Genomic DNA, 21243 nt, shown 5'->3' with positions numbered 1-21243 from the left:
CCCCACCATGCAAGAAAATTGAAAACTCCTGTATGGAGAAAAATAATGAAAAGCTTGGCTACTTTGGGATAAAACTTCATTGCTTTTTCAATTAACAGTTGCAAAAAGCGAAAACACGAATAAATATGTATGATTAAATGATTCTTGCTTGTAATTCATTCCTCGCCCTCACACACTTTCTCATTCACCCATGCCTGCATGTGCACATGCACACACAAACTTGTTGATAGTGTAATGAAAATGTACACAATGATCATATTGTGCCTGCCTAAACGTTTAAGTCTAAAAAAACTGTTCTTTTATAGAACTTGTATGTAGAAATGTTTTAAATTTTGACTGATAAATTCTAGTTTACTTAACATAGTTATCGATTAGAAATGTAAAGTTTGCTGATCAGAAAAATATTTACTCTCACACAACAATGAAATTACTATTAACTTGTTAATTGAGAAATATTTTTCTAATAGAAAAGAAAGTTACTCATGGGGTTGTTATAGACATGCTCATGTAATAATAATGATTTGTTGTTGATTTTCAGCTGTGCTTGTCAGTGTATGATCGTGCACGCCCAAACAGCCGTGATTTCACCAACATTACCATCAGTGTGGACCGCAACCCTAATGCATGCAAATTTACCACACTGAATTACAATGCAACTTTTCTTGAGACTGAGCTGAGTGGTGCATCAGTCTTTACAGCACAGGCTGCTGATGCTGACCTAAGGGTATTGATAATTTATTTTTGTCTGAGAATCATTTGTGTATGTCAACTGGAATTTATTGATATACCTAAGCCTGTGTCAAGGAAGAAGTAAATAGTAACCATCATCATTATCATCATCATTACCAACATCGTTACCATCATCACCATCGCTGTCATTGTTACCAACATGATCATACTTCTATAAACTAGAGTTTAGTTAGTTTATTCCTTGTTACTCCTCAAGGAGCATAGGGCCGCAACAACACCTCACCAGCAGACCCTGTTTCGGGCAGCCCCCTTCAGTTGGGCCAGTGTGGTTCCAATGTCATTTGCCTCTCCTTCTACTGTTATTGTCCAGGTCTGCTTTGGTCTCCCAACTCTCCTCTTCCCCTGAGAGTTCCAGTCAAGTGCCTGCCTGGCAATGGTGTCAGCTGGTTGTGTCAGGGCGTGTCCTATCCAGCCCCATTTGTGCTTTGGGATGTCTTGGCTAGTGGCATTCTGGTTGGTTCTTTTCCGCAGGCTGCTGTTGGAGATCTTTTCAGGCCATCTTATTCCCAGAATATGGCATAGGCATCGGTTGATAAAGGTTGAGCTTGTTGTTGATGGTGTTTGTCACTCTCCAGGTTCCAGAACCCTACAGTACGACTGCCTTCACATTGGTGTTGAAGATGCTGTCTTACTTCGGAAGGACAATGCTCGGGAGTTCCAGATGGGGTGTAGGCTTTTGAAAGCATGCCTGGTCTTGTTGATGCGGATTTTGATGTCATCGTCTGCTCCACCGTCCTTGTTGACAATGCTCCCCAGATAAGTGAAGCGGTCTGTTTCCAGGATGTTCTATCCTTGAAGTTGGATTGGGAGTTACTGATTCTCATCACTTCGGTCTTCTTTCTGTTGACCTTTAAGCCCTCTGTTAGCTTATTCAGTTTGGTTTGTGCATGCTGCTGCTGATGAGATAGGAGGCTAATGTCATCTGCAAAGTCCAGGTCCTCTAGCTGTTTGGTGAAGGTCCACTGGATACCAGTGTTGTTGTCTTGGGTTGTCTTGCGCATAATCCACTCTATGACCATCAGGAAGATTGTTGGTGATAATATTCAACCCTGTCTTACGCCGGTCTTCATTACAAAAGGTTTAGTGAGTTTGCCATTGTGAATAACTTGGCAGGACGAATCTTTGTGTAACAGGGTTAGATGCGGTTCTCTTCCCCAATCTTTCCACAACAACAAAACACAACACTCTCGTGGGTTCTGGATCATTTTACTCCAACGCCAGTCAATGGTTCTGGCAATGGCGAAACTCTACACTAGCACTCTCGGTGGAATCTGCTCCCACCTCTCCGCTGTCTCCTCACGAACTGACCACTGCCCTCTTCACCCGACCTTCACGCTCCACCTCCCACAAACACACCCGCAAACCTTCATCCTGTCACTAGTCGACTCCCTCCCGCTCTCCTTCGATCACGGGATTGTCAGTGATTACCCCCCATCGCCAGCCTGTACCTTCCCTGTGTGTGTGTATGTGCGTGCTATGCTCCATCCTACTTACATGCTGTGTCCCATACTACCATATTTATTCAATCCCTAAATAATGTTTATGAGCTTAGGTGGAATGCCACAGTGGATCATCAGCCTCCAGATGACATCCCTGTCTACACTGTTGAATGCCTTCTCAAAGTCCACAAAAGCTATATAGAGGCTGTAAACTAGAGTATTAGTAAAATTAATTTGCCATGACAATCTTGTAAGAGAGACTTTCAGCTATATATAACATGTTTGAGAAAATGTTTTCATGGGAATATTTTTCTATTTGTTGAGAATCATGTAGAATGATATAAGCTTGGGCAGCATTAATTACATAAGCAATTTTTGAAGACTTAATTGTTTTGAACTAAGATTGTTATCTGTAATAACTGTCCTTAAAATATATAGAGTAGATCTTGTTTTTCCTAGTGTCACTCCAAAGAACAGAAGATTATATTAAGCGAGAAGATTCAGAATAAAATGTCTGTTGAAGTTTGTGACTCATGTTCTTTTTTCTGCAGCAAACACTGCGCTACAGTATTGTGAGTGCCAATCCTCCAGGTTGTGATGTTTACTTCTATCTGAATGAATACACAGGCTCAGTCATGCCTGCACGATCTCTTCTAAATTCTGGCTTTGACATTTGCAGGGTGAGTAAGAGGCTTTGAACTACAATGAAACTTGTCTTGCTTTCAGAATAATGTTGCTTGTAGAGCTGTGTTATTTTAAAACACCCTGTCACCAGTGACTACACAAACATTACCCCAATTCACCCATATTTATCTTGAAGTGATTTTTTTTTTTTGAAGTGCTGTTCTTATACATTGTTTAAAAATGTGCAACTCTTTGTTTTATGCTGAGGCAGTAAGATATTTCATGTTTCACCAATTGATGATCTAAATATGCTTACTAGCTCAAAAGATATCTTTCCACCAGTAATCTTTGTTCATATAAATGGACTTTTCTGCAGCTGACATTTTCGGCAATGGATAGTGGCACCCCACCTAAGAGCTGTACCAACCAGGCTATTGGCACCATCAACATAGTCCGCAATAAGTTTCCTCCTGTTATTCAGCCGTCACAATATGCCACATACATTAATGAGGCTCTTGCTGATGGAAGTTTGGTCTTTGACCTCAATGCTACAGATCAAGATAGCACTGTAAGTGTGATGCTATAAAATTTAATTATCTTCTGTTTGCTTTTGCACATCCAGATTGTTTAAGAGTAATTCACTGGATTTTTACTTAAAGAAATGATTACATTGGTTTTGAAGTCTACAATTTTTTTTAAAAATTAGCTTGTTTCTGAAATTTATCTTATTTTTGTATTGAGTTTTTGTGAATTCTATTTGATGACTGAGCTTGTTTTCTGATTCCTCTTTGCGTTTTCTTTCTTTGTCTTTTATTAATCATCCTTCATTAATTCATCCTTCATATGTTGTCCATGTCTCGTTCTTGTCTCAAGCACTGAGAGCTTACTCTTTACGAGCTTGAGTAATTCACTTTATGAATCATGTCTCACTTGATATTACTGACAGTATTTGTGATTTCAGAGATATTTCATACAATATCTCTCTAGCATATTAAGGTTATTATAAAGGGAGTGTATTTAAAAATCAGCATTCATAGGCAGACAGATATCACACCTTTTTCTTGCAGCGGCCAGCTTAATAGAAAGCTACCAGTCAGCAGCCAGATATCTTCCTCTGTTAATATAAAGCTACCCAGCAGCCAGAATACTTTTTCTTATCAAGCATTTAGTTGTTGATTGCTTTGTGGTGTCTCAAGTTCAGATCTTTCAAGCTGCGCTAATACGTTCTTGGAGAATCAAATCGAGAGCCAATGCCAGGACATAGAGAATGGGAGAAAAGGACCTACCAACTTCTAAAGACCCTCACTAAGACACAGCAGCATAAAACCTCAGTCATAAAAGACAGCAGTGGCCACCTTGTCACAGAAAGCAATGCTGTCACAAACCTGCTGTTATTTTTTTTTTAGCCAGGAAGGGGACAGGAAACGTAGCTGGGGGGAGGAGGGAAAGACAATGATTTGTGATTTGTCGGCATGCCGCGCCTTTTGATCAACTAGTGTTGATAGACTGGTTTTGTAGAGAAGAAAGGAAAGAGTACTGGGTGTTTGGAATCTCTGGCTGTGACTGAGCTTTTTTCCTTGGCGGGAGCGGGGAAAGTGGAGTCTCCTTGGTGTTCTCGGTGTGTCCTGAGCCGACAAGTTGTTGTAACAAGTCCTGAACAGATTTGATGTTGTAGTCCTGACTGGCCTGTGTACAAATCCTGACCAGATTTGTATCGAGGGAATTAGTGTAACATTGAAGCTGTTGAGGTTTTCTCTTTTATTCATCATTATCCGCCTGGGGTTCGTCAACTAAAGCTGGATTACCACTACCTTCAGGAAGGGTGTCGGTACCTGTAGAGACTATCACGCTATTTCAACTGGAGACTTTGTGGGGAACTCCATCATCAGAAAGAACATTGAATATTTTGAGACAGTGGAAGAAACTGTGCTTAGATTGTGGGTTAAGAAATTAGATTTGCTTTGTGTTTTCTTTTTTCTTCAAATTATATTGTTTTATTTAAAATTGAAATTGTTGTTGTTTTTCTTTATCTTCTTCATCTGAAAGGCACTGTAGAGTGCAGGTGACAAATGTTGTACTCAACCGATGGACTGAGTACTGCAAGGACTTGTACAACTTCCAGCTGAAGACCGATGCCAGCATCCTCTGAAACAACCAGCAGACCTACTAGTCCTACGTGAAGAGATTGAAAAAGAGCTGTACATAGTCTGAAGGGAGGAAGGTTGCTAGGTAAGCTAGGGAAGAAACAGCAAAGGTCCTGACTGTTCTGTGCTAAAGAGTCTGGGAATGTAAGGAATGGCCTAAGGAATGGACGCAGTCACTAATCATATCCCTTCCAAAAAAAAGATAACAGCAAACAGTGCCAGAACTACAGAACTTCATTGACTTTAAAAGGGCATTTGAGAGAGTCTGGCACAAGGGCCTATGGCATGTGATGTGAAAACTCTACATCGAAGAAAGCCTCCTTCAAGTCAATGAAGTGTTGTACAATAGCTCAGCGAGTACAATACTGCTGAACAACCAAATAGGAGATTACTTTTGAATCAAAGTAGGCGTACATCAAGAATGCCCCCTATCACTGGTAGCATCTTTTTGCTGGAATATCTCCATAACCATCATACTTCCATCTCAATTAGTGGAAGACCAATCTCTACCTTTGCAGACGACAAAGACCTGTTAGCATGCACTAACAAAGAACAGCAAGACCTCACCATTAGACTGACAGACAGTTCAAATGCATATGAAATTGAGACCAACACTGAAAAGAGCAAAGTTATGGTCAATGGCTGAGATCTCTATGAACGGGGATACAGCTCCAAGAGGTCAGCAGCTTCAAGTACTTGGGATCCACCCTCTCCAAGGATGGCAGCTCCACTCCAGATATTCACATCAGGATCGTAACAGCAACAGCAACAGCAATGGGTAGACTAGATAGGATCTGGCATAGCCATAAGATAAGGTTCACTACCAAGTACAAGCTGTACAAATCCCTGGTAGTGTCCATCCTGCTCTACAGATGTGACGTGGACTCTGCTCGCCGACAAGGAAAGGAGAATCCAGGCTTTTGAGAACAAGTGTCTAAGGAGGCTGCTCCAGATCTCATACAAAAAACATAAAACCAATGACTTTGTAGGAAACAAGATGGCTACACTCATAGGACACCAGGAAGCTCTACTTTCAACAGTCAAGTGACGTAAGCTGGTCTTCTTTGGTCACATGACCCGGCACGACACATTGTGGCCAACACCGTGGTGGTCAAAGGAAGAACTGATTTACGAAGGTCAAAACCAGACTGGTTGTCCTGTACAGGACCTGGTGACTATCACCCACAAAAGGCAAGATTTTGGCCCTGTCAGCTGCCATGTTTGTCAACATGCTCCCCCTAGTGGTAGGTGGCGGTCAAGTGACGACTGACTAAATATACTCTTCATGTGCTGATTGTTCACAGTTCATATTGCCATACCTTTTTTTTGCTGTTACTTTTTTCAGGCAGCACTTCTGGTCTGTGATTTGCATCTTCAGACTTTGTAACTGATCTCTTTACTGGTAACAACTTGTCTGCTGTCTCATTGTCTTTTGCAGGATCCCAGTAGCCCTTTTGCAAGCATCACTTATAGCTTGATAGGTGATGACAACATTGGATCCTACTTCCAAGTGGAATCTAGTACTGGCATCATTCGCAAAACTCAGAGTCTCACTGGCCCTGATAGTAAGGATGTGTACATTGTGAGTACTGTTATAACATCTTATATATCATTATGTCATAGATTATGTTTCATCATGCATGTAGAAACATTCCTTCAGTTCTGCATAAGTGTTAATGTTTATTTATGCACAATCTGTCATGTCCTTTCTTTTAGGAAAAAATTCAAACATCTTTGCAGCTTGTTTTTTCAGTCTTGCTTAGCATAGATGTTATTAGAGAAGTCTCCAATAGCTTGGATATTATCACCAATATTGACAAACTGCTTTGCCAATATCCAGGCGAGAGTAGCTGCCCAGGATAGTGGTACACCACCCAAGTCAGCAGTTGCAACAGTGACAATCAACATTCCTGCGCAATCTAAATGCCCCGAAATATAATGTCCAGTCGATTGAGCGGACAGTGTATGAAGATGATCCTGTCAGCACCATCATTGCCACTGTCACTGCTACAGATGCAGATCGAGCAGTAAGCTTCTTAGCCATAGATACCGATGTACTAAATCATGTCTGCTCAAAATGTCATGGCACAAAACAACTATTTACTTACAATCATGTGTAAAGCACCACTCTCATGCAGTATAAGGAGGCTGCTGTGTTTTTGTCAAGTGACATTAAATTCATCCAGTGAGAAAGTCAACTTTCAGTCTCATAAGTGAATTCATCAGAATGCTGTCATGCTGGATTTGAAGGCTATGTTGTAAATTTTCAAACAGAAACACAGTGCTGAAAGTTAAATGAACTGCAGAATATTGATGTAAAGGAGGATAAGGTTACTACAATTTCAGTGTGGTAACTGTGTGCATTCTTATGGTAGTTGTTGTGTTGTTGTGAAAAACGTTGCCAGGCCAGCAATCTCTGTGATTAAAAAAAATATAATAATACCATTATAAAACTGAATAAACCTCATGTGTCATTGTGTTTTAGACAGTATTGTAAGTAAACAATTAAACGAGTCCTTAGTAATCCAAAAGTTAAATAGGATATGATTCATGTCAGTATCTATCATTTAAGCTCGTTGATAGCTTACTTGCCTTTCACTTTAATGTCACCTGATCCTCAAATATTTCTAGTGCTGTGAGCCCCATAATCCCACAGGCAAGAGGGAAAACCTTGCATGATTAAACATTGTAGCTTTCTGTCATACTAACTGGCAAGTCTCAAAGAGAGAAAACAGTAAAAACATGTTTATTTCAGGGTCCGCAGAGCACGCTGTCTTTCCTCCTTTCTGGACAGTCTAGTTACTTCCGCCTGCAGCCAGCAGTTTATATACAGCAAGGTGTCTACAGTGTTGCCCTGACATACAATCAGCCTCTTTATGTGGATCCAAATCGTACAAGCCCCTACAGGGTCAGTCCTTATTTTGACATATTGTAGCTGGTGATGTAGATATTTTACTGTTGTAGGACCTTTGGTTACTGTAGGTCACTTGTCTGGACAGTATCCATACCTCATTACATAACATGGCATGTAAATTACAGCTAGGGTCTTTTTGAAACCTGCTATCCCAAAGAACATATGTTGTCAGTATGTACTATGCAGGCTATTTACTATAGTAATAATACTTAAATAGCACATTTTACTGTTTGGCAGGGAGTGTGGCATGCATGAACATAAGAGCAACATTAGGGGTTTATATACTACAAATGTAAACTTGCAGATTGAAAACTATCTAAAGTTCTAAACAATACAGTACAGTGAGGAAATGAGTTTGATGTCATGATTACAATGCAATGATTGCTGTATATCTTTTATATCATGATTAATAAATAAAGTGATAAAGTGATGACATTTCAGTGATTGCAGTACGGTACAGTCATTACAGTACAGCGATAATAGTGTAAGTCCTCCTTTCTGCAGTCATTTTAGCTGCTTCATCAGCTTTATCTTATCATTTCTAAATGTTGCCTGCAGTTCAACTTAACAGTGCAAGATGCAGGCAGTTCCCAGCTCAGCTCCTCAATCCCAGTCACCATCTATGTCATCCGCAACCTACAGGACCCTGTGTTTTCACAGACATTGTACACAGCATCCTTATCATATCTTGCCAAAGTTGGTGACATCTTAACTACAGTGACCGCAACTGATGCTGATACTGATGTGAGAACTTTAACAATTTCCGATTGTAATGTTTCTTTCAGACAATGTGAAAATTTTAGTCACAAAAAAGCTGATGCCACGATAAGCACAATCTCTCTCTTCATCACACTTTTTCTTCAACACAAAGGTTAGGACCCACCTACCTACTGCCTAGGGAACTTTTGACTTCTGGCTGTTTTTAAAGTAAAGGAAGTAAATCTTTGTTGTTGTTTGTCCAAAGGTTAAAGTTCTTTGACTGTTGCAGAGAAAGTACAACACCAGCAGCTTGCGCTACAGCATCATTCAGCGTTCTGCAACTCCATACTTTACCATTAACGAGATAACTGGACAGATCACCTTGGCACAGCAAGTTACAAATGATACTGCTACGTCCTACACGGTATTTCACATTTTCTTTCATTCATTGCAGCAGTAGGACATTGAGTTGAAGGGGTTTATTAGTACTTTGTGGGAACTCAAATCTCAGGACCCACAAATTCTTTGGAATTGAAAATACATTTTGGTCAGTATTGTGTTACCCATCTAAGTTTTGGCATTTCTGCTACTTGTCTGTAATCTTTGATGTTTGAACTGTTAGTTGTGCTCTCTTGTCTGTACTGTTGTTAAGACTGATAGGAAAATGAGATCAGTAAATGTTCCACAACCATCTCTCATTTATTCAGTACTAATTCAGAACCATGTAAATGCAGAAACAGCTGGATGTCTCTCTTCTCAGTGTTCGTTAATATTTTACAGTTTCATCAAATATGTATGATAATAGAACATATCTGCTCAACACAACCAGGAAACTCGGACCTCTAGAGTGTTGAATTCTATACATGTGAAAGACTGCCAGTTATTGCTTGTTGCTCACTATAACGTATTTATGAGAATATCTGTGGGATTTTTTTTAAGGAGTTGTGTTTGTTCAGTTCACTTTTCAAAATAATGTTTTAGTGATATTGACATTAGGGATGCTAACGGTTATAGTGATGCATCGATATAGCAATACTGAGTGCTGTATGCATTCCAGTGATTGAGTGCCACTACTGAAAAATGATGGCAATATACCAAGCTCATGCATTTTTAACACATGCAATTTTTTATCATATCTCTTTAACAGATCACTGTGCAAGCAAAAGATGGGGGCACACCATCTCGCGAAGCTTTTGCCTTGGTTTACTTTGGTGTCGAGCGCAACTTGAACACTCCTCGTATCCTGATTGTTAACAGTACTGTGACAGTCTTAGAGACTGACCCAGCCCAAGTCTTGTACCAGTTCACTGCTGTTGATGATGACTTGCAGGTTAGTGTACATGTGCATGTGTTTCATGTGAGACTTGCAACTCTGCAGTTGCTTTCAAACAAGATCGAAAACACTAATAAAAATATGAATTTAAAAGCTAAAAAATAAATCTGAAAAATATTCAACAACCCAAATTATTAACCTTTTCACAGACATATATTGAGACACATTAAGCTGTCCCCCTCACACACCCAGGCACATCACTTGCAGAATCCCAGCTTTTCCCTTTTCTTTCCATCCAAATGACTTAAAAAAAAATTAGCAGGTTTGTGACTATGCATATGTGTGTGTGTGAGAGTGTTTATAGATAGTGCATACAATGAAGCATAAAATCTTTAATGCAAAATTATCAGATAGTGCCACCTAGACTACACCTTGTTTTTTGCTCAGAGTCCCTACAAGTCAGTGGTGTTCAGCATGGTCAACACAGATAATGTCACCAGGCAGTATTTTGATGTCTACAGCAATGGCGCTGTCTTCACACGTCAGCAGCTGTCATCTCTGCCATCTCCAAATACCTTTGGGGTAAGACTTTAGCAGATTTCACACTTCCAGATACAAAACACACAGCAGCTGTGATCTATACCATCGCCAAATACTTTTGTGATAAGACCTTAGTAGTAGATTTCTCACCACACTGCATTTGTGAAACAATAATTCTTTCTTTTCCCAATGTACAAACACTAGATGTAAGTGTCTTTTTTGTTATTGTTGTTTTATGCTAGTCTTCCTTCTCAGACAAGTTGATGATGATGATGATGTAGTTTTGTAGCGCGCTAGTATCCGCATCACAAAGATGCGCTCAATGCGCGGTGATCCCAGCAGCCACCAAACTGCAGGTCAAATGAAAACTTCAAAAAAGTTTAAACAAGTGAGTCTTAAGATTTTTCTTGAAAGATCCAATACTATCAGACTCCTTGATCAAGAGGGGAAGCGAGTTCCACAAAAGCGGGGCTACATTGGAGAAGGATCTGAAACCCGCAGTCTTCTTGTTAGCATTCCCTGACTGAACACTCGGTCGTTCAAGTCTGAAGTGTGCTGCTGAACGAAGGTTCCACTGGGGTTGGTAACGGCGAATGAGTTCTTGGAGATAGACAGGCACAAGGTCGTGAAGACAGCCATATGTTAAGGTTAACAATTTGTGCTCAATTCACTTCTCCACAGGAAGCCAATGAAGGTCACGGAGTACAGGAGTAATATGGTCAGTTGTTTTATTTCCTGCAACTATCCTCGCAGCCGTATTCTGCACTCGCTGTAGCCTCGACAACTCGCTCTTTGAAATCCCCCAGAGGCAGCTGTTGGCATAGTCAAATGTAGAACCGATGAGGGACACAGCAACTGCATTTGCAGTCTTCTTATTAAGACTGGGTCGGAGTCGTCCAAGTGTGCGGATATGGAAATAACATGCCTTGACTACAGAACTGACATGATCAGACATAGTTAGAAGATTGTCGACATAGAGTCCAAGGTTCCGTACGGAGCTGGAGAGGGGGATTCTAGCTTGACCCACTTGGATGGAGTCTAGAGAGACTTTGCTAAGGCTAAGCTTGGAACCACATAGCATCGCCTCTGTCTTCTCATCATTAAGCTTGAGTTTATTCCTCAGCATCCATGACTTGACCTCTAAGCAACAATCTTCTACAGCACAAACTGCCTCACGCACCGACTCACTGTCAGTACTAAATGAAAATTAGAGTTCAGTGTCATCTGCAAACATCTTACGGTTCACATTATGCTTCTCAATGAGAGGACCAAGCTGAGATGTGTAAATAGAAAATAGAACCGGGCCCAAAACAGAGCCCTGCGGGACACCGCACAGCAATGGAACTGTCACTGAAGAAGCTTGATTGACCATCACCCTTTGTGTGCGATCACTGAGGTAGGAATGGAACCACTGCAAGGCGGAACCACCAATGCCCACCTCCATCTGGAGACGAGTCAGAAGAGTGGTGTGATCAATGACATCGAAGGCCGCACTCAGATCAAGGAGGACCACAAGAGTCACTTTCCCTGCATCCGCACTGCACAGAAGATCGTTCATACGACGCAGAAGGGCTGTCTCACAGCTGTGCTTGGGTCTGTACGCCGACTGGAATTTATCCAATAAGCTGTAGCGGTCCAGGTGGAATGTCAACTGCTGAGCAACGACACGCTCCACAAGTTTCGAAACAAAAGGCAAATTCGACACAGGTCTATAGTTTTTACACAAGCTAGGGTCCAAGTTGTGCTTCTTTAAGGGTTCCCAGTCACTTAATCCCCAGACACTTCATCCCCGACACTTCATCCCCGACACTTCATCCCCTAGACTTTTAATCCCCAGACACTTCATCCCCAGACACTTAATCCCTAAACTAAATCCTTAACTATAAAAATTATGAAGTCAGCGAAAAATTTAATTGAAATTCAAATTCAAATCATGCTTTTAACTTCAACGTCATTTGAACATCAACAACATTAGTTAAAGTTCATATAAGCTAGTAAATTTAATGTTCTTCAACAATATGATATGAAAATTGTTCTTGAGTGTTGGGGATGAAGTGTCGGGGATTAAGTGTCTGGGGATGAAGTGTCTGGGGATTAAAAGTCTAGGGGATGAAGTGTCGGGGATGAAGTGTCGGGGATGAAGTGTCTGGGGATTAAGTGACTGGACACCTCTTTAAGATAGGCTTGATCACAGCTGTTTTAAATTGTCTGGGTACAGAGGCAGAGAAAAGGCTAGCATTGACTATGCGAACTATTACAGGAAGTAGAATGTCAAGGTGCTGGAGAAGAACACTAGTGGGGATAGGATCATCCACAGACGTGGTTGGGCGACAGGAGTTAAGGAAGTTAAGGAGCATTACGTGGAAATTTCCAGAACTTTCACTGTCTAATGCAAGAACCATTTAGTGACGGAAGCTGACATAAAGTCCTAACTTCTCAATCAGCAGCTTGTTGACTTTATCAAGACTAAAGCTGACTATGCTCTCTGGCTACTAGAACAGCAGCTACATTGACCTGCTTTACATGAGCTGAAAAACAGGATCTTGTCCTCATGCTATCACTACTTTCTCTGCATGTGGCATCTGTTTACCAGGCTGGCTGCCTTGCCATGATATAACCTTAGTTGTTGGCTCAGCATAAAATGCCAAAATTCTACCCCACCTCCCTCGGACTATTACTACAAATGCAAGCTTTGACAGTTCATACATGCTCTACAAACTTTGTCAGCTGATGGTCTTACACATTTGTTCTACAAACTTCCGCTACTGTTCATGCATTCCTGTACAAAGCTTCATTCTAGGAACTATTCAGCTGTCTTGTTACGACAGTTAAGTGACATGCAGAAGACCAGAAGCATGTCACTAACAGAGGCATTGTCAGATAGACTGTTCCAGCTTATACTGTTGTGCTTCTTAAAGTACCAACAGAGACATTGTCTCACTGTCTCAAAGCACTGAATACAGAAAATATTTAATCACATTTACAGAGATATTGTATCATCACAGTACCTAACCCTAGTACCATAGACAGGTGTGACATCCAAAGAGTAGTGAGAGAGACCAGTAGAGATTATGGCAGACAAAGATATGGTAATATCGGAGGATAAGAGTTTCAGTCATCAAAGGTTAGGCATTGTCCTGACAAGTTTGGCCCTGTTAATCTCTCTATTCCTGGTTTACAGATGTTGTGTTGTCTGTTATTTTCACATTGTGTTTACAGTGTGAACTATTTTTCTGCTGTGGCTGTAGTGTATACAGTGTGAACTATTTTCCTGCTGTGGCTGTAGTGTATACAGTGTGAACTATTGTCCTGTTGTGTCTGTAGTGTGTTTCCATAATGTGTTTACAGTATGTTCTATTTTCCTGTTGTGTGTCTGTAATATATACAGTGTGTGATATTTTCCTGTTGTTCTATATAGTGTTTACAGTGTGCTTTTTTTCATGCTGTGTCTACAGATTGAAGTTTTATCGTGTGACCTAGGGCCAAAGCCTCTCTGTAGCAACCAACATGGTTTGCTGACAGTTAATGTCATACGTAACCATCCACCTTTTTTTGTGGACCTGCCATATGACCGTGATCTGAACACTGGATTTAGTCCAGGCCAAACAGTGATGGATGTCAATGCTCAAGATCCTGACAGCTCAGTGAGTCTCCTTTTGCAGAACCTTCCTGTGATATGCAACAAAATTTGTGTTTGACTTGTTAAAGGACAACACGAAAGCAACATTTTTTCTTCATGATCGGGTTATGTTCATTTAAAAAAAATAATTCCCACAATGTGAGTATATAAATATGCTTAATTTTAAAGATATAAATCTTCAAGGATTAGCATTCTCACCTGCCACTAGAAAGCAGAAGACTGCTCTCTTACACTGAAGAGTTCCATTGTGTCTAAGTAGTATTTGTAACAGTGAGTATGGCTCAGTTCAGGAAATCTGTGCATGTATTTGAGTCAAACATTGTCAGGTTGTCATGTTCATGGTCTTTTTTCTTTTACCAAGGATTGTATCTTTCCTTTCCTGTCTTTAAATTCAGTTCATGCAGATGATGCTATTTTTAGAAATACTACCCTTTCAAAACTTCCTGTTTTCTAGACAAATCCGGGTGTCATTAAAAAAACATTAAGATAATATTTCTCCTTCCTCTTTGTCATAGAATACCACTGGAATATGTGTTTGTAATACTTTATATGCTATTTCTAGCGATTTTTGCTGAGCGCTTGTGTTGAACTTTAAGAAGTATGATGGCAAAACTAGTTACCCTTATTGTGGGACCTACAAACTAAGACCAAAAAAAGTGCATATTTAATTTATTTTGTTAAATAATTATGCTATTTACATTTTGTATGGTAACCGACAATGTCATATTGCTTGCATGACTTATCTCTTGGCTGAGAGTAACGGATTGGATAGTTTACTCTGATGTTTGTGAGGGCCATATTATTTGTGTAAACTGAGGTGACTGAGAATGAGATTTGACAGTTATTCAAAGAATGCTGACAGGCACGTAATTTGACGTACTGTCTGGTTTTATGTGGACTATAAATGGTAATACATAGTATGCATAGTTTTGATGGTGAATATTAATGCTCACTGGTTTACTCTGATTTTTGTGTCTGTTAGTATCTGGTCATTTTTGTGCAGACCATTGTCTACGGACAATTGATCTATTCTATAATTGGGGATGATGGGAACGAAAAGGCCTTCACCATCAACCCAAGCACTGGTGTTGTGACTGTGAATAATTCTGCATCAGCAGTCACAGGTGAATCATTCCAGGTGAGATTTATGCACACCTCATAAAAAATTTCAAATGACTTTATGGATCAGCTTCAGAGAAGTTAAAAATCTATGAAAAAAATCTCTTGAACTTTGTGTGCCTATGATAGAAAAAAATATTACATAATAAATGTGTATGCAGTCATGCCTCCATTTCCACTGAGCCACCATGGTCCCAGTTATTTACTCCTAATTGCAGCACCCAAAAATTGGAAAATTGAAGAATCAGCTTAAGTTTCAAATCACACCAATTGAGAGCATGGTGATGTCTAGCAGGCCAAATGTGACCAGACCGTGATTATTTTCCCATCGTCTCCATATCCACAATTCTCTACACAACTTAATGCCTCCATTCTGCCATTTGCATGAGTTGCCAATATATAGAGCTTTTTTTTTTTTCTATCTGCAGCTTTTTGTAACATATTACCTTTGAATAAGCGGGCAGGACTGTGCATACAATATACACTTATCGAGAGAGAGAGATTACCATAGACTTCATATAGAGGCTTTATACATATATACAAAGACTATATGTGTATGTATATATCAGAGAGGCTACCATAGACTATGTATAGAAAGTTTATAAATCTATACATATACATACACTGCATCTATTGTGGTTTGGTTAGAGGTAAGGGTTTCATAAAATGTATCCTGCTGAATTTATTGCAAACATTTTCAGCTGCGCATACAAGTGTGTGACAGAGGCCAGCTGTGTGCTACGACTGTTGCTAAGATCACAGTGCGCACAAACCAGCAAGCACCAGTCATTTCACCAAACAGCTACTCCAGAGAAATCCTTGAGACCTTCCCACTGGGTGATACCATCTTTGATGTTAATGCCACAGATGGTGACCTGACAGTGAGAAGACAAATTTTTATTTGATCACCTCATACAAATTGTTTGAGTCATCTGAAGTAAAGAAGTGTACTAATTGTGAGGCCATTAACTTTAATTAAAAATGTTACTGGAAGTTGCTGAAGACAATACTTCAGCTACCATCATACTAGTAAAGAATATACAGTGGTACCTCGACATACGAGTTTAATTCGTTCCGTAACCTTGCTCGTATGTCAAATTGCTCGTATCTCAAAGCAATTTTCCCCATTGAAATTCATTGAAATGCCATTAATCCGTTCCAGCTCCCAAAACACCACCTCAGTTGTTTTTGTTAAGTGTTTTTGAATAAGAAAAAGTGTATTTACAAGAAGAAACATTTATTTATGAATAACAAATACATATTGTATAAAAACATATTAAATTCTTCATTTGTGGAAGTGTGTGGGATCTGCTTCAGCAAATCACCGTAAATCGCTCGTGACTTCTCACACATGATGCTTTGTGTTAAGGTTCCTCCTTGAAGCTGCTTCTCTGTCACCCACACAGTCAATAGTTTCTCCATCTTTTCATGGAGAGAAGTCCGGAGCTTAGAAATTATTGTAACGCCCCTAGCTGGCGTTGTACCCTTTATCAACTCCTGTTTAAGCTCAGAACATATCATTGATGTGCTACACCCGTACATCCTCGCCAAGTCAATTACTCGCACACCTTGCTCGTGTTTTTCTACGATTTCGCGCTTTAATTCAATAGACATCATCTTCTTCGGACCCATGGTTACAAAAATAAATGTGATAACGTTTTGTAAATGTACAAAAAGCAAAAAAACGCGAACCCAACTTATCAAAAATGCTTCGAAAACGAGGGAAACAAGCACACAGACTGAGGTTTAGTCTGAGGTGGGAGAAACTGTTAGACGCTGCACACGACCCAACATCCACCCTGCATGTTGGGGTCGTGTGCAGCGGTGTAGTGTGCGATTCCTTGTATCTCAAATCTTGCTCTTATCTCGAAGCAAAATATCGCTCGCTCGGCGGCTCGTATCTCAAAACACTCGTATGTCAGGGCACTCGTATGTCAAGGTACCACTGTAGTATACATTTCATTATAGTGTTGATGACAGGTTTTGACATTGTAGCTGTTTTCGAAAGAGTCTGCTTTATCAAAAATGCTACTGACATTTTAAAATTTTGACCTTCCCAAATATTTTGCTTTTATTTTCTAATCACCAAACATTTATGATTTTCATTGTGCCTGGATCTTAGTGTTTGTTCTACATTTGTTTCAGCCCCCAAACAACCAGTTCTCATTTTCACTGCAGCCAAGTGTCAGCAGTAGCTATTTAGGCTGCTTCTCCATCAACAGTGATTCTGGTGTCATCTACGCCATTCGTCCTCTCTACAGACCCCCTTGTAATGAGAGTCAGTACAGGGTAAGTAGGTTTCCCCTTGACTAGCAGCTCTTTGCAGACCCCTATCCTCTAACAAGAGTCAGTACAGGTAAGTAGACTTCCTTTTGGGTCTGGGTCACTTTTGCCATTCGTCTTCTTTATAGACTCCCCACCTTCTCATTCCTCTTGACCTTTGTTAAATCCAGCACCAAACATTATACACTATTTTGCACCCCAGTCCACTGAAAAGTTAGCAACATAATTTTATGCACCTTCAGAAATGTTTAACTTATGCCAATGTAAGTTTTGTCTTCTATGTATAACCTTTATTGTCAGTTCTTTAGGTTTTAACCTGCTGACAGAAATGTTTTATTAGTTGATAGAAGTCAGATAAAGTATGTTTTGGTTACAGTTTCAAGTTGTGGCAACTGACAAAGGTCGGACACCACTTCTAAGTCTTCCAGCCAGTGTTAGCATTGATGTAATAAAAAACCAGAATCCCCCAGTGTTTGTGAATAAACCGTACAACAGAACTGTAAATGAAAACACTCCAGTAGGAAACACCATTATTCGTATAAGTGCAGTGGATGTGGACACAAGGGTAAGAATACCTTTGCTATTTGAAGAAAAACTGTCTTGTTTTCCCTGTGAAGCATTGTCTAGCCTTGACTTATCAGTTCCTGTGGAGTATGTAATGCGTGTTGTGTAAATTAAAATGTCTTGCACTATTTATGTGGTTTGAGCTACGACTTATGTTACAACTGTGTCAAAGTTAAACATAACTAGTGCTATTTTTAGGCTTGCATCTGGAGTTATCAGCAGCTGTATTTTAGTTTGGTATATATCACTTGATTTTTGTCATTTTGGCATTGTCTTGTGTCTTGAATGTCGTAAAATGTTTATCTTTGAAAAATATTCTTTAACACGGATAACATGTACTATCTCATGGAACAAGCTTGCTTACTGCAAACTTTGCAGGCGCCATACAACACACTTTCTTTTGCGAAACTGGGAGATGCTGCAGCTTCGTCATATTTCAACATCATTCAAGCTGACAACAACAACATTGACATTGTTCTTGCCCAGAGCCTCATCAACTCTGGCCGAGATGTTTACACGGTTGGTAGAGATGGCAGCTAGTATTTTTTCGTAATGCAGCATTTGAATATATATATTGTTGAGAATAATATTTGAACACTGAACTTTCTATTAAAGACTTTCGGATGCTGTGAAACGCTGTAGTTCTTTTAGCATTGTGGGTTAATTATTTAATTGTTCTAGGTTCCCAAGTGTAGTTGACAGTTATACAGAAATGTGCAGATGATGATATTACGGTAAAGGATCATAACCAGTTTACAGAAACTCTTCAACTCCCCTGTATTTTGAAATTGTCTGTGTACCTGTGTGCAGATAATGATAATGCTGTAAAGGATCATAACCAGCAAGTTTGCACTAAAAAGTGACCTGTATTTTGACACTGTATACCTGTATTTGACCCTTGCCTTGCCTAGATTTCAGGAAGTTACAGCAGGTTATATCACTTAATGTCCTTTTCTTCAGTGCTGGATTGTTTCAATAATTCAAATGATACTGATGACTGCACTTTTATCTGTACTTGTATGTGTTTCGTGACACCTAACAGCTGGAGCTGTATGTTGCTGATGGTGGCCTGCCCCCACTGTTTGACACATGTATAGTGACCTTCACTGCTGTGCGAAATCTGAGCCCCCCTTCATTTAGTCCTCTTCAGTATAACTTTGAGGTGGATGAGGACCAAGTGTTGGGGATATCTGTGGGAAGACTCACTGCTTCTGATCCTGATGCACCAAAGGTAAGAAAGGAATAAATTGTACAGTTATCGTGTGTGTGTTTAAATGTAAAACATCTATAGGAACTAGACTATCACAACATTAGGAAACATCAGTGCTGCAGTTGGGCAGGGAGACATGGAACAATAGGACAGGCTGTTTTCAACAATGATGAGACCCATTATGATACTTAATGGCTTCTTCCAATATTTTCATTACAGCCTGGAAGTGGAGACATTGTGTACTCTCTTCAAGGTGGCCTTACTCAAGACAGTTACTTTGATGTTTTGAGCAATGGCAACGTTGTGGTGGTCAGGGACTTGACACAGGACCCAGTGAAGCGAAACTCTTACACAGTCAGTTTGACTTATTTTTATACATCTCCTTCATCAGGTTTCCTCTTTTCAGATATTTACCTTTGGTTATCAGTTACTTGGTTTGTTAAAGTTTATGTTGATCAATGATAATATTTTTCAGTTGGATATTTAAATAATATGCATATAATATATTTGTTTAAGAGTCAGTCAGAAGGTAAGCATGAGCATTGGTGTAAATGCAAAATGTCATCAAGGTTTAGATTACAAGGGAATTGTGGGATATGTAGGTCTTGCACCTTCTGTCATTGGAGTTAAAAGGGAATATAAATACATATAAAGATATGTAGGGTCTTGAAGCATCATTTATTAGCTCTGTTTGTTTCAGTTCCTTGCAACAGTTAGAGACTTGGGTAGCCCATCTCTGGCAGGCACCAACACAGCTACTGTGACAGTGACTACCAACCGCAACAACAATTGCCCGACCTTCACCAACCTTCCAGCGGAAGTCACTACTAATGCAACCGATACAGGTGTCATATTCACTGCACAGTCTCGGGATGCTGATGTATGGGTAAGTGTGTGTGTGTATGTTTATGTAAGATATGAGCCATATGCCAACAGAAGTGAACCACCTGAATTTATGATCACTGTTCTTTGAGGCCAGCTGGACTGCTCTATCATAATACTTTCAAAGGGTTGCTGTTAATGTTGAGCCTGACCCTTAAAACGCCATAATGAATAAGCATTGAATTGAATAACCACATGGACATGAACAGCCTCAGAAACCCAGCTCTTCAGCACAGCTGGAGATGTAAGCATGCATCAAAGTTTATTCAGGGAAGACAACTGGCTGCCCTTTATCTGTTCCACGCAACAACTTTGACCTAGGAAGTGATAGCTGGATTTCTCAAAACACCTTAAGCTTTTAAGATTACACCATCAATGAATTAGCTTCTGTGATGAACATTTTTACTTATCTTCTTTCAGCCTAAATTCAATCGAACATACTACAGTCTTTATGGAGATGGCGCCTTCCAGACTTTCTTCATTGATCGAGATACAGGTGCAATCACAGTGAATAATGGCATTCGTCAACAAACAGATCTTGTATACAAGGTATGTCACCACCTGCTAAAAAATTTGCACACAAAGCATACAACATTCAGGATTTTTTCTTACATTGCATGTCAATCTGTCAGATATTTGTCTGATGCTCATTACTTTTAAAAAAAACCCTGAATTTTACTTGTGGAGACAAATATTGTCCCATCCATTTATGTCAGTTTATATATATGGTTGCTCAAGGCAAAAAATGATTGTCATAAATGTTTGTGCAGTTACAAGTCCAGGTGAATGATGGTTTCTGCATCAGCCCTTCACAAGGCACTCTGACCATTAAAGTTCGGCGTAACATGTATGTGCCACGCTGGCCTGCCAGTGGGCCCAATATCACTGTGACAGTGTTGGAGACATGGGACATTCAGCAGAGTATTGTTACACTCACAGCTACTGATGATGACACTGGGGTAGGTGCTAGGATAATTTTTGTTGCATTGTCTGTGATGCATGACCCAATGGATAGCCTATATAACTCTTACCTTTGTACTTTGATACATGTTAGATTTATACTATGCTCAACATATGTATCATAAATTATTTCTTGGTCTGAGAAATTGTAAGATTATCAGAACTGTCTGACACTTGGGTGACCTATCAGAACTGTCTGTGA

The 21243-nt window shown here is 39.9% G+C and overlaps 1 protein-coding gene across 1 annotated transcript in view; it reads left to right on the top strand.

Moving 5' to 3' along the window:
• Nucleotides 1–21243, top strand: part of LOC112576226 (protocadherin Fat 4-like) — a 143983-nt gene that overhangs the window by 8417 nt on the left and 114323 nt on the right. The window contains exons 11-31 of the mRNA XM_025258526.1: nucleotides 539–724; nucleotides 2741–2869; nucleotides 3190–3381; nucleotides 6396–6539; nucleotides 6904–6984; nucleotides 7713–7865; nucleotides 8430–8615; nucleotides 8860–8994; nucleotides 9718–9900; nucleotides 10291–10425; nucleotides 13839–14027; nucleotides 15027–15161; nucleotides 15844–16023; nucleotides 17288–17431; nucleotides 17802–17990; nucleotides 18368–18508; nucleotides 19032–19220; nucleotides 19419–19553; nucleotides 19900–20085; nucleotides 20502–20630; nucleotides 20852–21040. Coding sequence (XP_025114311.1) covers nucleotides 539–724; nucleotides 2741–2869; nucleotides 3190–3381; nucleotides 6396–6539; nucleotides 6904–6984; nucleotides 7713–7865; nucleotides 8430–8615; nucleotides 8860–8994; nucleotides 9718–9900; nucleotides 10291–10425; nucleotides 13839–14027; nucleotides 15027–15161; nucleotides 15844–16023; nucleotides 17288–17431; nucleotides 17802–17990; nucleotides 18368–18508; nucleotides 19032–19220; nucleotides 19419–19553; nucleotides 19900–20085; nucleotides 20502–20630; nucleotides 20852–21040 — 3330 coding nt within the window. The remainder of the gene's footprint in view (nucleotides 1–538; nucleotides 725–2740; nucleotides 2870–3189; nucleotides 3382–6395; nucleotides 6540–6903; nucleotides 6985–7712; nucleotides 7866–8429; nucleotides 8616–8859; nucleotides 8995–9717; nucleotides 9901–10290; nucleotides 10426–13838; nucleotides 14028–15026; nucleotides 15162–15843; nucleotides 16024–17287; nucleotides 17432–17801; nucleotides 17991–18367; nucleotides 18509–19031; nucleotides 19221–19418; nucleotides 19554–19899; nucleotides 20086–20501; nucleotides 20631–20851; nucleotides 21041–21243) is intronic.

The sequence above is a fragment of the Pomacea canaliculata genome, linkage group LG1 (genome assembly GCF_003073045.1).
Source record: "Pomacea canaliculata isolate SZHN2017 linkage group LG1, ASM307304v1, whole genome shotgun sequence".
Taxonomy (NCBI): Eukaryota; Metazoa; Mollusca; class Gastropoda; order Architaenioglossa; family Ampullariidae; genus Pomacea; species Pomacea canaliculata.
Note: the sequence above shows the minus strand (reverse complement) of the source record. Positions and strands in the feature narration are given on the sequence as shown.